Here is a 17,397-nt window from a genome sequence, read left to right on the forward strand (position 1 = left end):
ATATCACTTTATAATATAATATCATAGTCATGATGATCACTGCTCTGTCATGATACATTCAACATTTGAGACCTCTAGCATGAAGACTGGCTGCCAATCACATGGTTGATAGCTCATCCAACAGGCTGTAAATGAGGCTAATGATGGCCCATTTCTCTGACTTACCTTTCACTTCTGAGGAATATGTTATGATTTATATGCAGGATTGTTTTGTTTAAGCTGGCTCTATGAAATGGGCAACCTGTTTCTGAATCCTGCACTAGCCATTTGTTTCTTGTAGGATTATCCTTATCATTTATTATTTTTATCTGGCACTATCTGTGAATCTGCATTGATTTTTGGTCAGATAGCTTGGGATTGTTTCACAGGTTGCACTTTACTGGTTGGTGTATGTTACAGCAGTGCCATTTGCTGTCCTTTCACAGGTTGTGGTATGTTACAGCAGTGCCATTTGCTGTCCTTTCACAGGTTGTGGTATGTTACAGCAGTGCCATTTGCTGTCCTTTCACAGGTTGTGATATGTTACAACAGTGCCATTTGCTGTCCATTCACAGGTTGTGGTATGTTACAGCAGTGCCATTTGCTGTCCATTCACAGGTTGTGGTATGTTACAGCAGTGCCATTTGCTGTCCTATCACACTGTCATTTGCTGTCCTGGGCATTGCTGACCTCCACCGGTTGTTGTATATTAAAATACTGCCATTTGCTGTCCTGGGTATTGAGCAGTGTCATTTGCTGTCCTGGGTATTGAGCAGTGTCATTTGCTGTCCTGGGTATTGAGCAGTGCCATTTGCTGTCCTGGGTATTGAGCAATGTCATTTGCTGTCCTGGGTATTGAGCAGCGATTTACTGTCCTGGGTATTGAGCAGTGTCATTTCCTGTCCAGGGTATTGAGCAGTGTCATTTGCTGTCCTGGGTATTGAGCAGTGTCATTTGCTGCCCTGGGTATTGAGCAGTGTCATTTGCTGTCCTGGGTATTGAGTAGTCCCATTTGCTGTCCTGGGTATTGAGCAGGGTCATTTGCTGTCCTGGGTATTGAGCAGTGTCATTTGCTGTCCTGGGTATTGAGCAGTGCCATTTGCTGTCCTGGGTATTGAGCAATGTCATTTGCTGTCCTGGGTATTGAGCAGCGATTTGCTGTCCTGGGTATTGAGCAGTGTCATTTCCTGTCCAGGGTATTGAGCAGTGTCATTTGCTGTCCTGGGTATTGAGCAGTGTCATTTGCTGCCCTGGGTATTGAGCAGTGTCATTTGCTGTCCTGGGTATTGAGTAGTCCCATTTGCTGTCCTGGGTATTGAGCAGTGCCATTTGCTGTCCCCAGTATTGCTCATGTTCACAGGTTGTTGTATGTTGTGGATTTCTTTCAGATTGAGTACAATTAGTTCAAATTATGGCCACCAACTAACATCTCCTTTCACTACCTGGCTCTACAGTTCTAACAAGTAGTACAGTTTGGCAAGTATGTTAAAACCACATTGGAAATTGCTCATTGATTTACATGTCTGAAACAATTCTGTTTTCTTGTTAAATATTACATAATTGCAAGTTTTATAATGTGTGATGCTAAAAGGCAAAGTTTACTGTAATTGAATAAGTAGCAGACAGGAATTATATGGACCGAGACATGTGACCTTACAGTCTGACTACAAGTGGTGTACTTGACTGGATTATTGCAGTATATTGCACATTTATTAGTGCAATTTACATTGTTCTCAGCTGCCCCAGGTTCCAGTTTTTTCTTTTCTACATGGCAAAGCTGTCTCTGATCTGGCACATGTGGTACAGTTTGAAACCATTGAACAGTTTTGAACACAACAACCATGACCAGCACAATGTTGTTTGATTTCATCTCCTTTGGCTCTCAACCTTCAGAAAAAACTACTTTTCTCCAAACAGGAGCCTTTGTTTTGGAACTGTATTTCGAAATGTGAAGTCATATTGACAGAAGTAATGTCAGAACAAATTGGCTCATTTTTTTCACAAGAAGATGAAGGCCAGATAGTTGAGATAGCTGGGAAGGAAGAGTGAATCTACTCCTGGGGTAACACTGTCAGGTGCTGAAACTCTTTTATTTCAGTTGAAGATACATGTACATTGTTTGAGAATCTGTCACCCGAGAATGTCTTGAGATGTCTTTTGAGGTAGTTTTTGTCGGCCAAATTTAATTTTTTGAATATTTGGAATTTTTCACCTTGCGTCATTTTAACAAGTAAGGTAATGTGTTGAACTTGTCCCAATATCAGTGTCATACTAATAAATTTCACGTTATCTTGGAAACAAGTTTGTTTTGAAGTTAAGACAGGATTCATTCCATGAAAGGAAAAATTTAATGAAAAAATATTTACGTAAAAACGGTACTTCACACCTGCACTCGGTTTGGTAACCTTTCAAGCAGACATGATTTTTCTGAAATTGTGACCCCCATAACTCACAGGTCAAAACAACCTGACAAAAGAATCAGACTGTAAATTTTGCTACTCTGATAAGCCTTTTATTGGCATTATCAAAATTACCGTCATAGCGCTGAAATGTCACCAAGTCGTGTAAGATCTCACTTCGACACCACTTGCCAATTAGATTGGCATTATTTACCCAAGCTTAGCTGTTAACGCTTTGATCCAAGGATTAAATGTATTAGCAAAATATAGTCTCAGGAACAGCACTACAATAATTTCCCCTTTAAGCTATTTAAACCTTTTCTTTTACTTTTTTGAGGTTTAGTTAGGAATGTTTATCTGCCTGCTATTTAAGCAGTTAAGATAACTAAGGCAAAGCACTAGGTCTTTTAAGGAAACCTTTCTCTGTAAGTGATACATCTGAAGGGCAGTGGACCCATTAGTTATTATTGTTATTTGTTAATGTGTTTAAGCAGACTGATGTAAATTTAAATGTTAACATGCCTCTCATTAAAAATCTTTTAAAGAAGTGACCTGGAGTTTGAAAGTTTTACTATACCTACTATAGGGTCAGAGCCAGGACAAACAAGAAATAAAAATGACACATGATTGATAATTGAACTATATCTGGAGATTTTACTTTTCTATGTTTGTTTCTGTGTTAAATTATTGTTATAAATAGGGTCAATATTTGTGTTCCGATATGAATTTCTTACTCTACCAGGCTAATTTGCTTGATATGAAACCTGAGCTTAATGTTACCCGGTGATACCTTTCATGTTTAGAACAGAAAATTGAATTTCATTTGTTTTTTATGTAAGTATATTATACCCCCCATGGTATTAATGATAGGGTAAAACTCATTAGCAGCGACAGGGTGTCCACCTCATGCTAATCAGGGATTACATGACCTGGTCTGTGGAGTTATCAGATCATTGTCTGCCAGTGTCTGTTCTTACCTTTTGCCATTCCTTAATTTAGCCTTTTCTACTAGAGTTTATTGTATAGTCTATTGTCTCTCTAAAGCCTATATTCTATGTATTCCTCCTTGTGGTAGCTTTTATTGTACAGTGTGCCGTCTCTCTTAAGCCTTCATGTATTTCCCCTTTTGCAAGTGTTTGTTGTTCAGTGCGTTGTCTCTCTAAAGCCTTCATGTATTCCCCCTTTTTCAAGTGTTGTTGTTCAGTGTGTTGTCTCTCTAAAGCCTTCATGTATTCCCCCTTTTCAAGTGTTGTTGTTCAGTGTGTTGTCGCTCTAAAGCCTTCATGTATTCCCCCTTTTTCAAGTGTTGTTGTTCAGTGCGTTGTCTCTCTAAAGCCTTCATGTATTCCCCCCTTTTCAAGTGTTGTTGTTCAGTGTGTTGTCTCTCTAAAGCCTTCATGTATTCCCCCCTTTTCAAGTGTTGTTGTTCAGTGCGTTGTCTCTCTAAAGCCTTCATGTATTCCCCCCTTTTCAAGTGTTGTTGTTCAGTGCGTTGTCTCTCTAAAGCCTTCATGTATTCCCCCTTTTTCAAGTGTTGTTGTTCAGTGTGTTGTCTCTTTAAAGCCTTCATGTATTCCCCCCTTTTCAAGTGTTGTTGTTCAGTGTGTTGTCGCTCTAAAGCCTTCATGTATTCCCCCCTTTTTAAGTGTTGTTGTTCAGTGTGTTGTCTCTCTAAAGCCTTCATGTATTCCCCCCTTTTCAAGTGTTGTTGTTCAGTGTGTTGTCGCTCTAAAGCCTTCATGTATTCCCCCTTTTTCAAGTGTTGTTGTTCAGTGCGTTGTCTCTCTAAAGCCTTCATGTATTCCCCCCTTTTCAAGTGTTGTTGTTCAGTGTGTTGTCTCTCTAAAGCCTTCATGTATTCCCCCCTTTTCAAGTGTTGTTGTTCAGTGCGTTGTCTCTCTAAAGCCTTCATGTATTCCCCCCTTTTCAAGTGTTGTTGTTCAGTGCGTTGTCTCTCTAAAGCCTTCATGTATTCCCCCCTTTTCAAGTGTTGTTGTTCAGTGTGTTGTCTCTCTAAAGCCTTCATGTATTCCCCCCTTTTCAAGTGTTGTTGTTCAGTGTGTTGTCGCTCTAAAGCCTTCATGTATTCCCCCTTTTCAAGTGTTGTTGTTCAGTGTGTTGTCGCTCTAAAGCCTTCATGTATTCCCCCCTTTTCAAGTGTTGTTGTTCAGTGTGTTGTCTCTCTAAAGCCTTCATGTATTCCCCCTTTTGCAAATGTTTGTTGTTCAGTGTGTTGTCTCTCTAAAGCCTTCATGTATTCCCCCTTTTGCTAGTGTTTGTTGTACAGTGTGTTGTCTCTCTAAAGCCTTCATGTATTCCCCCTTTTGCAAGTGTTTGTTGTTCAGTGTGTTGTCTCTCTAAAGCCTTCATGTATTCCCCCTTTTGCAAGTGTTTGTTGTTCAGTGCGTTGTCTCTCTAAAGCATTCATGTATTTCCCCTTTTGCAAGTGTTTGTTGTTCAGTGCGTTGTCTCTCTAAAGCCTTCATGTATTCCCCCTTTTGCAAGTGTTTGTTGTTTAGTGTGTTGTCTCTCTGAAGGCTTTATTCTAGCTATTCTCCCATGTGGTAATGTTTATCATACAGTGCTTTGAGTTATTAAGGTCTTAAATTCATTCCCCCTTGTGCTCGAGTTTATTGTGCAGCATACTGTCTCTCTAAATCCTTTAATTTATGGTTTGAAGAATCATATCTCTGGGTGCTTTTGTAGCACTATTATAAGGGTTTCATGATTCTAGCCTGGTTTGTGGCTTTTCTGTTGGAATATATACATTAAGTATAGGCTGTCTTAAATAGCAAGAAACTCATATTTTTTATCTAGTACTATCAGAATTGGTCATTGTAAATCATTTTCTATAGAATTAATGGAATGAGCATTTTGAAGATAGGATTCCTAAATAGATCTAGGTTTCACAGAAGCTCATTGATAAAATCAGAGCAAGTATATCTGTTTATAACGTGTTTATCAGTGGCTATCATTTGTTATGCCGCATTGTTTCCTGTCCGATTTGTTCAGCTGGTCAGCTTGGAGCAGCCAGATGCTGGGCTTCTGTAGACCACATAGATGACCACTGGTAAGCTTGGAGCAGTCAGATGTTTGGCTAACAATGTTGTCAGTCCAACCAAATGACCACTGGTCAGATAAGCACAGTCAGATGCTGGGATCCCAATATTGACAAAACAGGTAAGCTTGGAGCAGTCAGATGCTGGGCTCACAATGCTGACTTCTCAAACTTTGTCAACCAGACATGCATGTATGACCACTGGTCAGCTTGAAGCAGACAGATGCTGGGCTCACACTGTTGTCCTCTCAGATATTGAAGATAGCATATATGACCACTGATCAGTTTGGAGAATCAAGATGCTGGGCTCACACTGTTGTCCTCTCAGACTTTGAAGATCGCACATATGACCACTGGTTAGCTTGGAGAATCAAGATGCTAGGCTCACACTGTTGTCCTCACAGACATTGAAGATCAGCTTGGAGAATCAAGATGATTGACTATCACACAATGTTGTCCTCTCATACACAGCAATAGACCACCTGACCACTGGTCAGTTTGGAGCAGCTGGAGATGCTGGGATCACAATTTTGTCCCCTCAGACACAGCAATATACCACATATATGACCACTGGTCAGCTTGGAGCAGCTAGATGCTGGGATCACAATGTTGTTCATTCAGACACAGCAATAGACCACACGTATGACCACTGGTCAGCTTGGAGCAGCTAGATGCTGGGATCACAATGTTGTTCTCTCAGACACAGCAATAGACCACACATATGACCACTGGTCAGCTTGGAGCAGCTAGATGCTGGGAACACAATGTTGTCCTCTCAGAAACAGCAATAGACCACCCATATGACCACTGGTGAACTTGGATAATCAAGAAGCTGGACTCTCAAAGAAGCATACCATTATTATTAATTGCAATGCCTACCCAACATCAAGTATGCTGAGAACACCATCTGTTTTAAGTAATTATTATGCATAACTGTTTTTGTTTTTATGCATAACTGTTTTTGTTTTTCTTTGCAAAACCATTAATTTAGCATAATTGTTTGATGCAAATAGCTCTCTGATAGCAAGCATGTATGCCGGAACCGCTAAATAACACACTAATTAAAACCAAATTTGTTGATGTTTTGATCAGAGGCTTAAGTGATTTATGGTAATCAAAATCTGTTCAGCAATCCCATTGGAAGATATATCATAGCATAAACACTTACATGAGATGTCAGTGGATGATTGTAGTGTGTTATTTAAAGGCAGATTGTTTGGTTTGTCCTGTTTTGCCATTTTGGAGACTTGTTGAAGGTCCTTTCAAGGTGGCTGCTAACTATATCCTGTTATATTCTGCAGCATCATTTTTGGGTACAAATGACTCACACATTGCCATTGCCAAAAATGGAAGTCCTAATTGAAATTTGATGGCCATGTTTGAAATCAATTGACTGTTTTATGAGTATGCTGTTTTGTATTGAAATAATGAATCAAAATAATTTTCCGAAGGAAATTTCAAAATGTTTGATAGATATAATGTACAAACATTTATTGTGATAAAAACATGGAATGTTTATTGGGTAAAAGGTCCAAAGATAATGATGCATCTTGGGCCGTTTTCAAATTAGTTTATGACAAAAGCACCAATTATTGTAATATCTTGGTAATTAGATATACTGATTTTCTCTATGTAAACCAACCACAGGTTGATCTTTATCTAAAAAATATTCTTTTCACTGTATCAATTTTCTTTAATAATTGAGTGTTTTTTTTGTGAGTAGCCAATATTTGGAGTAGATGGATGTGATATCCATGAGCCATTTCAGCTTGGAATGAGAAGAGTTCATTCATTGCAAATGTCACCAGGTATAACATTGTCAAAAATCAAAATTTCTGCTTGACTTTCACTTGAGGTCTTGGCCTTATGAAGATCTTAAAGAGAGATCTAGAATTTATTTTTTGTACAATAACTGTTTTGAATTGCAAGAGATTATGTTAGACCACTTTGACACAATAAAACGAGTCTCTATGGGCTTATTTGAAGTTTTTCCATGGAAACTTTTATGCGCATTATAAATTTTGGCACTTTTTCATGGAAAAATATTATTTACTAAACTATTACATCTTTTGGCTCTAAATTTTCTGTAGAAATAGATTTTTTACTGTATGAGATGAATACAAAATCCAATAAAATGCTATTTAAACACTGAACAAGCAAGTGGCTGTGATAAACGTTAAGCGTGCTAGTACAGGGGCTTGAAAATAAGACTAAAAAAGCTATTAATTTAAGTTTTTTTTTTAAATTAATAATCATTTCAGAGTAAAAATTTAGGCAAGGTGAGTTTCATGCTGTATATTTCATAGTAAATAATATGTTTATATATTGGCATCTTGAATTTGATGGGTATTATCAAAAGTTTGAAGTAGTGAGATGATCATCATATTTAAAGAAGGCCATTTTTGAAGGTTTGAAACGCATTTATAGGCATTGAACATAAATTAATCAAAGTTTATGTTCGCTTTGCAGTGAATCATGATGAAAAAATCTTTCTTACCTTAGGTATTGTAACTGTATTATTATAATAATGCATTGATGACAAGTCTCAAGGTGGAATAGCATTGTGGATGAAGTCTGTCAGTTGAGTTGCAAGTTAATGTATAGAATAAGTCCTAAATATGTCCCTGATTTGGTTGCAAAGCAACTTCCAGCTACTGTAGCTGAATGCCATCAACTTCAGTTTTAGTGCAAAGGTGCTTCCCGCAGAGAGACTGGATGAATCTGATCTATGTGTAGAAATTGGTTTCTAAAGATCTGAGTACAGCCGACAGACATTTTGTATTACATATTGAATAGTATCATGTTAACATGTTAAAATACTAATCAGATTCTTCCTGCCATGCTGACATTATGTGCATTTTGTTAGAATAGGTAATGTACATATGACTTAAGTCTTAGCATATTAAAATCCAATTAATATCAAAAGAAATATTAGGAAATAAAATATTATCTGATATGACTTGTGTTCCTATAACATTCTTGGTCACAAGTTCTTGGCTGTTCTTTTCTACATAATTATGGGGAAAATGCAATTTGATGTAATACACATGTATCAAAACACATCACACAATGAATTATCAATAATAAATGATTTTTTTTATTTCTATTTGTCTATCAATTTTTTTCAACTCTTCAAATTTTTGGAATTATGGAGAGGAATTTTAACCAAAATTTGAGAAAAAAGCAAAATCCTTGGCTGGGGGAATAGAGCCTTATATCGGGCCAAAAATAAATCGAAGGACAGTCCTGATTTTTTTTTTCTAGTAGCATTTCATCTTTTGACAGCTTATTTTACTCAGTCATAATATCTTGTAAGTACTTAGATACAGTATGGTCTATACCATTGTTTTGTTGAGAACTTCAAAGTAATTTATCTGGTTTCTATATTTGAACTTCTTTACAACTATTTGACATCATGACCACTGTTTAAATATATGCAGCAGGCCTAATTTTTCAAGTAGATTTATTACATTTTACAATTCTGACCTTATTTTATCATTGTTTGTAAACAAAGTGTCTTCACTTTGAGCCAGTATTAATGTTTGCAGAAAAGCATGTGTCCAAAGACAATTAAACTACATCAAGGTTCTACCATGTTAGTGTCTACTTTGTCACATTCTGTTCAAGAAGTATGAGACCCAAACTCAGCCATATGTTATAAGAAGCTAATTTTATAAAAAGTTAACAGTAACTTAAAGAACTAAAAACTTGCTGTGGTAATTTCTTCATATGACAATCCCAGTGGTATGGCATAGTCTACATGGCTGTGATGCTGAAAATAGTAGGAAAAAACGTAATATTTATAGAGGCTGGTGCCACTTGTTTACACCATGTTTGGAGGTTAGGAAGTAGGTACTAGCCCTCACTTGGCCTCTGCTGTGTGGAGGTATCAATTTAGCATCCACTGTGGCTTGTATATATCCCTGTGGGTTCCAGTCAGGACAGAGTGGATTTATGAATGAAAAACAGCTTTGCTTTATGAAATGCCATTCATTTTTCACATAGCAAACATTCATTGAAATGTACAAGTATGACAATTCTGTAGTAGATTAGCTGAAGTGTGTGGTCAAGTGTAAGTAGTATTTATAGCAATTAAAACCACCAGCAATTAATGTGACTATTGGTTTGTATTGTTTAAAACCCATGTGAACATGAAAATACATCATTTATTTCTGCTATCTGCAGGGTTCATCTCGGACAAGACATTTGAAAAGGGACTTAAAAGCACGAATTATTTAGAATGGCATGCCAATTTTTTTGGGAAAAAAATTGTGATGTTGTCTTGTGTTAAGTTGAATAAAGTATGTTTATGAAATTCCATCTGCTGGGAAAACAAATGGTTTACATGTGTTATTATGTGGTTTACTATAGCTATAATGAGCTTTCATATGACCAGTCATGTTTCATTGTTAGGCTCCAGATTTTGGACACACCATGGGTTAAACTTTTATTTTAGGCACTGTAATTAATTGGAACAGTAGGATTGTCTTTTAAAATAGATTTTCCTGTTTTGGCTATATTAAAATTGCAGTGAAAGTTGATGGCTATCTGTTTTCCAGGGTCCTTGCCTTGTCCTCTTTAAAGTCACAACAAGATACCATCTATTGTTTCCTGTTAATAATGACTTCCTTGGTTTGACATGTCCCATTCATGGACAAAAGTTGTAAACCCGTCTACTACAGTTTACTCACAACCTAACCCCCATAAGTTGTTTTCAACCTTCACTTGTAGCCCGATTTCTCGTGGAAATTGGTAGGTAAATGTAATGTGATTTACGTGAGAAATATAGAGAAGGAGAACGGATTGACAGAGCGCGTAAGATCCTCTCACCTAGATTGTGTCCTTGCTGATAGATGCGCTCGCAGGGCTTTAATTGGAGCTTTCACTCAACTCCATTTCAGTTTCTATTTCTTAAATACCTACTACTGTTTTTTTGTGTTTTCCATTACATGTTTTGAGTTTATTTTGTTAGAATTGATATACTCTGACGTAGGATTTCAAAACAAAAACATATTGGGTAAAAAGGTTCGGAATTATTTTTGTTGTGTATGTTGCCAGTAAGATATGTTCAATGTTTACCCATACTAGTGTTTTTCTCATTAAGATCATTACAACGTTTTTTGTACGTTTCATCATATTTGAGTGTTAGAAAATACCAGCACTTGTCAATAAATAGTCTCGCAGCTGAAAAATGGAATAATACTCGGAGACCCCAGAAGTTATCATATAATTTGTGCTGACTTTTCAGTGCTGAATAATCCTTGTTGTTAAAACTACAAACTTGCATTGGGGACAGAGAATAAAGTTACTTGAAAGGAGCATTGTCGTCATAATCTTAGTACATGTACCAGCCTTCAGAATGCTTCTGTTTAAGCAGTCTTGTAAATAAGGGAAGTAACTCGTAATGAAAACAAAAGTCAACTATTGAATTTTATATCCGTATGTGCCTTACACTGGTTATTAAAATTAAGCTCATGCTCAAAATGACGGACGTGTATTGAAACTAAACATGCTGTGTTATTTTTACTATGCTTTCATTGTCTGTTTGTAATTCATTTGCAATTTGGCTGCTTTGTTTATTGCTGTTACATTGCCACCTACACATTGCGTTTGTCAGCTGTTATGGTGATTGGCAAATGCCTTGTCTTAATTAAGTCCCAAGGCTCAAGGTAAAAGTTGAAACTGCAAAGAGTTTCCTGGAGTTTTTGCCATGAAAACTATTACTGTTTTTCTGTGTGATCTGGACCCAACCTCACAAACCTCAGACTTGTGTTTGGCAGTGTGGAGACCATTGTTTTTGTTGGCAATGCATAAAGAACTCCGAACAATAACTGCATGTGTTTGAGGAAACCGGTGCCTGTTTGGAAGCACACAACAGTCAGGAACATTCTGTTAGTCATCTCTGATTTGTGTTTGCATCATCAGCAGATTCTCTATTGAGTCACAGTAGTGCCATTTTGGTGCACAGTTTGTCACTTGATGAAAAGTAAAAATGTCAATGATTGTAGAACATACAGAAAAGCTACTACCATTTTCCCACAGCTTTTCACTGATTGTCACAGCATGGTTCCCTCTTTGTCCTTCTGATGAATATTTGTTTTCTGTTAATGTAATAAACAATATTATGTTGTCAGATGGTTGATGATGTAAATATCAAATGAGACAATGAACAGTTAACAAAGCAAAATGGTTATCAACAAAACAAAATGGTTAGCTTGACACACATTCATCTTATCGTCGCCATTATCATCATCATCTTCATCGTCATCATCATCATCATCTTCGTTGTCATCATCGACATTGTCATCGTCATCATCATCGTCGTCGTCGTCGTTGTCGTCATCATCACCACCACCACCACCACCATCATCATCATCATCATCATCATCATCTTCGTCGTCATCATCGACATTGTCATTGCTGTCATCGTCGTCGTCATCATCATCATCATCATCATCATCATCATCATCATCATCACCATCATCATCATCGTCATCATCATCATCGTCATCATCATCATCATCATCATCATCATCATCATCATCATCATCATCATCATCATCATCATCATCATCATCGCCATCATCACCACTCTTCTTCTACTTCATCACCATGTATCTAAACTCTGAGTGACAGTACCTTTGTATTGTAACCTGTTCTTTTTGTCTATTTTCAGAAAATTATAAGCACAGGAGAAGGAAAAGATCTATACCGGAGCATAGTATAGATGACTTAGCAAATAGTGATATTAGTGATATTAATAGATTAACTTCATTTAATAATTTATATTCATTTTCCACATCACCTCATAGACAGAAACGCTCAGTGTCATATAAAAACTATGTGGAGGTACTAGTGGTAGCAGATCATTTAATGTTTCGATATCACCAAGATGACCTGCAGAACTACATACTTAATTTAATGGCCATAGTAAGTATATCTTTTTGTCGTAGTTTTTATTATGAATATTAACAAGGCTGTAACTGTGAGACATCTTTTAATGTTTGTTTGGTTTTGGTAACATATGTCTGATGCCCACTAGGTCAAGGGTTTCATCTCTGCTTATACCAGCACTGGTTTGGGTTGTCGTGGTTGCTACTTAATCAAACAGTCAAAATGTTATTACAAAGCAGTAGGAAGAACAAAAGTTGAGGTATTATGATAGCCTTGTAGTGTCATCATCATTACGGTGTCAGTAAGGTATTGTTGTGCAAAATCACAAACCTTGGCCATAACTCAGACTGGTCAAGATTATCACATGAAACTTGGTACACATATGCATGACAAGGATGATACATATGACTTAATTGATTATAAACTTGTGCTCGGCTTTTCGACTGAAAAGACAACTACAGAAGAGGGATGGCAACTGGTTAGAGTGCTGGTGTTAGAATAGAAAGGACTTTATGTTTAGGGAGCCTTGCATGCACTAAGTACAAAACATTTTGATTCTGTTTGATTGGCTACAAGATTTAAGCGGAGGTAAATGAATTAATCAGCTGTTAACTGCCGTTGGGTTGTATTGCCTTGCTCAGAGGTTGCCATTAAATCATTGTAATTGCTATAACAAGGCAAATTAATAGTTTTTTGATTTACAGTAACAATGGCGGGGTCTCTAAATTAACTGATTGGCCTTAAATTTGTTCCCAGCTGGTGAAAACATTGACTGAATCTTTAAAATCTTAATGAGATAGGGGCACAGACATGCAAGGTACAGAAAAGTGATTCTTGTATATCGGTTAAAAAACATCGATAAGGTTGGTCTTGGGACAATTATACCTCTGTCCTCAAGTACATTACAAAAATATCACAAAATGGCTCAAAATAGTACAAGTGTTTTAATGCTCAGGAGATTTTGTATACTGGCACGCAACATTTTTTGCCTCATTTAGCAATATGTAATCAAGTAAATGGGTCTGTAGGTTAGTGTGTTTGAAAAGATTTAAAATAAATTATGCTTTGACAGGAAAATTTGTAGATTTTAAATTTAAGTTATTTCCTAAAGAATAATTCAGATGCATGATTAAATAGTACATTAATTTCAAGTGATATATATCTAAATCTGACTAACTCGCCTGATAGAAATGACTTATCAAAGGAAACAGGGTACATAATTACATTTGATATTAATTATTCAAGTCCACACTGCTTCAGGACAACAACACTTTGTTTTGAAGGCAGATGGAAGAAATCAAATGTATTTCAATGTTTAAAAAATGGCATTGTGTCATAACAATTTTTATTAAAACCTGAATTGAAATTATAAATTTTATAGTTCTATAAATCACTCAATTCTTCAGAGTTATAGGCAAAAAGTGTGCCCATGAAGTTATTCACCAGCTGTCTTGTGTTCCCTTGCACAATTTGTAGCATAAATATTTGAATATTATCACAGTCTTTTTGATGTTTTAAAACAACAAAGTAAATTGTTTATATAATATCTCCCATTGGATTCCTAGAACATTGCCAGACAGTGTTTTTACTTCAATTTCTTGAAATGTCATTTGTACAGCTATGCTGTCATTTAAAGTTTTAAGATTTAACTTTCAAATAACAAAAGAAGATATAGTAATTAAAGCATATGCCATGAAGTTGACGTTCCTATCATTCAGAATTTCTCATCAGGTTTTAATACAATTTGAGTTGTATAATCAGTACAGCTACCATTATGGCCTGGGTTTTTATAATATACAAGTTTTTAAAATGTAAGTTGTTATCTCAGCAAGTTTGAATGTAACTGTCCAAACAAAGTTAAGTTGTTTTACTGATGAACTGTTACAAATCAGTTGTTACCAGAATGTGTAATTATTTCATTGATTGATTTGATCATACTTAGCTCCCACTACACCAGGGATCAAACACATATCTTAATACCATCTGTTTTACTTTGAAGTTCATTGAAAGTATTTATTGTTTTATAACTAAAATAAAAGAGAAATGTAACATTGAAGTGTGAAGATAAATCATAATGGAGTGACTGTGATTTATAGGTGTAATATATGTGAAATCTTCCCATGACCTCCACTCAGTTCATCACATACTGATAATTACATGCACAAATGTGTAATATATATATATATTATATTCTGTTTTCCTAGGAAGTTTGAAAAGGCGAAAAATAGTTTTCTTTGTTTCCAATAACATCGATCTCCAACAGAAATAGGTTTGTTTGCTTTTTGAGAACTGGGATTCTGTTCCAAACCGACCTATATCAGGGTACATCAGCATTTTAGAAAATTTTAGATATAAAATGGTCAAATTTGAACATGTTAACTAAAAATAATGAACATTTTTAATGAAATAATGAAAACTAATCCCCACTTTAAAAGTATAGCAAAAAAATATTGAGAGGAAAAAATAGAGCAATCGGGTTTAGTGGAAAAAAAATACGCCTACAGGATATGCAATAAAATTGGCTTTTGTATTGTTGGACTACATTTATTTTGCAATTTTAAGATAAGTTTGAGTTAAGGCACTTGTGTGGTTGCTTGCTTAGCTAGTTAGCTTCATACTATGGGCGTTTTTGTTGGTTATAAACTGGTTTTGGTTTTATTTCGGTTTCACAAACTGTGCATTTGTTGTTACAGTTTCAAATAAAACCAAAACCGGTTTTATCAGGGTTTTTTAACGAAAACTGAAACTGGTTTTCGAAACTATTGAAACCCCTACTGGAGGCAGTTTCATCGGTTCGTTCCATCCGAAAACTAGTTTACTTTGAAACCAACATGGCGGAAAGTGATCAACCACGTTTGTTGAAACTCAATCCCTTTGATAACAATGCCTTACAATGGGCAAATGAGCTAAATGATAAAGGTTATATTTATAATTGGAAATAATGGCTACATGCAGCTAAGCTCCGCCATGTTGTTTAAACTGTACACAAAACCATGCATTTGTTACTTCAAGCCAAACTATCAAAACCAAGTTCGAAACTGCTGAAACCATTGACACCAAAACTGAAACTGGTTTGGTATCAACAAAAAACCCCTATGTATGAAGATGTTACCCACCCCTATTGCTTTAATTTCCTGTCCAAGTCCAAATAGTTTGAACGTTTTCACAACAGTTTTCAAGTTTACATAATCAATTTCTTATTTTCCTTAACACACAGGATTTGTCCTCAAATGGGGCCGACTGTGCGAGGTTCATGTCATCATACCCATGTAGACACCACCACTGTTATCATGACATCCGAAGCCTTCTTGGTGCTGCAATAAATGCATATCAAATACAGGGCAATGAGCATTTGATTCGCTTTGAAGTTGCAATAATTAGGTCCAGGAATGTGTGCTATTTCTCTCTCACACTTGTGGCGACCAGAGACACAGGAAAGTCGGAACTTGGCTTGCTTTATAATAATGTGATTTCAGGGGAGTATTAGGGCAATTAGGTGCATGACATAACAATCATATTTACCATACATAAATCAGGGTAATATGAACCATAAATAGGAAACAATTTATAAATAATCAAGTGAAAAATGCAAATAATTCCTGTGAAAGGTTACATGATTTATGCAATAACCATAAAATAACATTCATCACAGAGAAAATATACATCAGATTTCTGTACATTTTTTTTTCTGTGAGCCATTTTTTGGCAATGGTCAAGGATGTACCATCAGTTCATTTTCCAGCCTCATCAGCTAGATTAATAGCTGAATCAGCATAATCTAACTTTAACATTGCTTCAAACAGCACAGCTATCTGATGGGTTTTATATTGGTGTTATTTTCAGTTGAATCTAGAATGATGGGTTGGCAATCAATGGAGGAAAGTTTTTGCTGTTGTTGCTTACATCTTTAATCTTTTGCAAAGTGCACATTATAATTGTTAAGCTTTCTGCATATTTTTTTTATGTTGTGCATTTTGCAGGAGAGCATATTTTGTTGATGTCCTTCTGTCAAATTAGATTCTTACTTAGAAGCCTATTATCATTAATGCTAAAGATAATGGTTTTTGACAGGACCATGTCTCAGACTGATTATAAGATTGTCATGAAAAAGGCGGAACACAAGGAAGCATTCTGTTCCTATGTGACAGTTTGCCAGGATTTGATTATCTGACGTGGTCCGTGGCTGTGAAAACAGGTCTCCCACCCATACAGGAATGTTCAAACCAGCTTATGACATGACTCAGTATGTCAATTGGTGTCTTACCAGCGCCGATGTTCTTTTGAAGCTGGCACTTGTTACATTGTGATGTGACCTTGGCTGGGAAAATCATGGCTCCTCAATGAAAAGGCTTATCAACAATCTGGCTGGGCTGTGCAGTGTCACCACGAAATATCAATCACTCAATAGAAATCTCAAACCTGCAGCTGATGTTACAGTTTTTTTAAATCACATTGTTTGATATATATTCTAAATATATATATTCATAATAATAATGCAAAAATAACAAGTGTTTTTATGTTGCTTTACATGTACAGGTATCAAATCTTGAAAAATGGTTCAATCAGCACTAAGAAAGTCTTGTCCTTCCATTTTTTTTTATTTTTTTTTATCATATTCAAACAATTAAGATTAGGGAATAATTTACGGGAAGAATTGAAAAACTATTTATTAATTTTGGTGATAAAATTAATTCAATTACTGTTGCTGTAGCAGTGTTACTGGTGCCAATTTACCCTGTGTCGGCTGTCTATCTTCCAGACAGGTGAACCCCAACCTGTTGAGGCAGTTTCCATGGAAATCATTAATTCACTCTGTGCTCTCTTTTTCCTTGAATTGTTTGTGCTGGGAAAATCCAAGTTTTGCTGGCTAATCGATTTTCAATTGATAGGTGCATTTGAAATTTGAAGGCTATGATAGAATCTTAGCTCGGAATGCGGCAATTTTAAATAGTTTAAGCAAAGTTTCTGATTGCCAGTTTTTTTTATTCTCTCACATTTGAATAAACATTTAACAGTTCTTAACAACTCAAATAAAACTATTCTGAGGTTAATGTTTGGCACATAAAA

At 36.1% G+C, this 17,397-nt stretch overlaps 1 protein-coding gene across 1 annotated transcript in view; it reads left to right on the forward strand.

The window, feature by feature from the left end:
• The window catches only part of LOC128217126 (A disintegrin and metalloproteinase with thrombospondin motifs 9-like), a 91,315-nt gene that overhangs the window by 12,892 nt on the left and 61,026 nt on the right, over nt 1-17,397 (forward strand). The window contains exon 4 of the mRNA XM_052924028.1: nt 12,113-12,366. Coding sequence (XP_052779988.1) covers nt 12,113-12,366 — 254 coding nt within the window. The remainder of the gene's footprint in view (nt 1-12,112; nt 12,367-17,397) is intronic.

Source organism: Mya arenaria, chromosome 14 (assembly GCF_026914265.1).
Source record: "Mya arenaria isolate MELC-2E11 chromosome 14, ASM2691426v1".
Lineage (NCBI taxonomy): Eukaryota > Metazoa > Mollusca > Bivalvia > Myida > Myidae > Mya > Mya arenaria.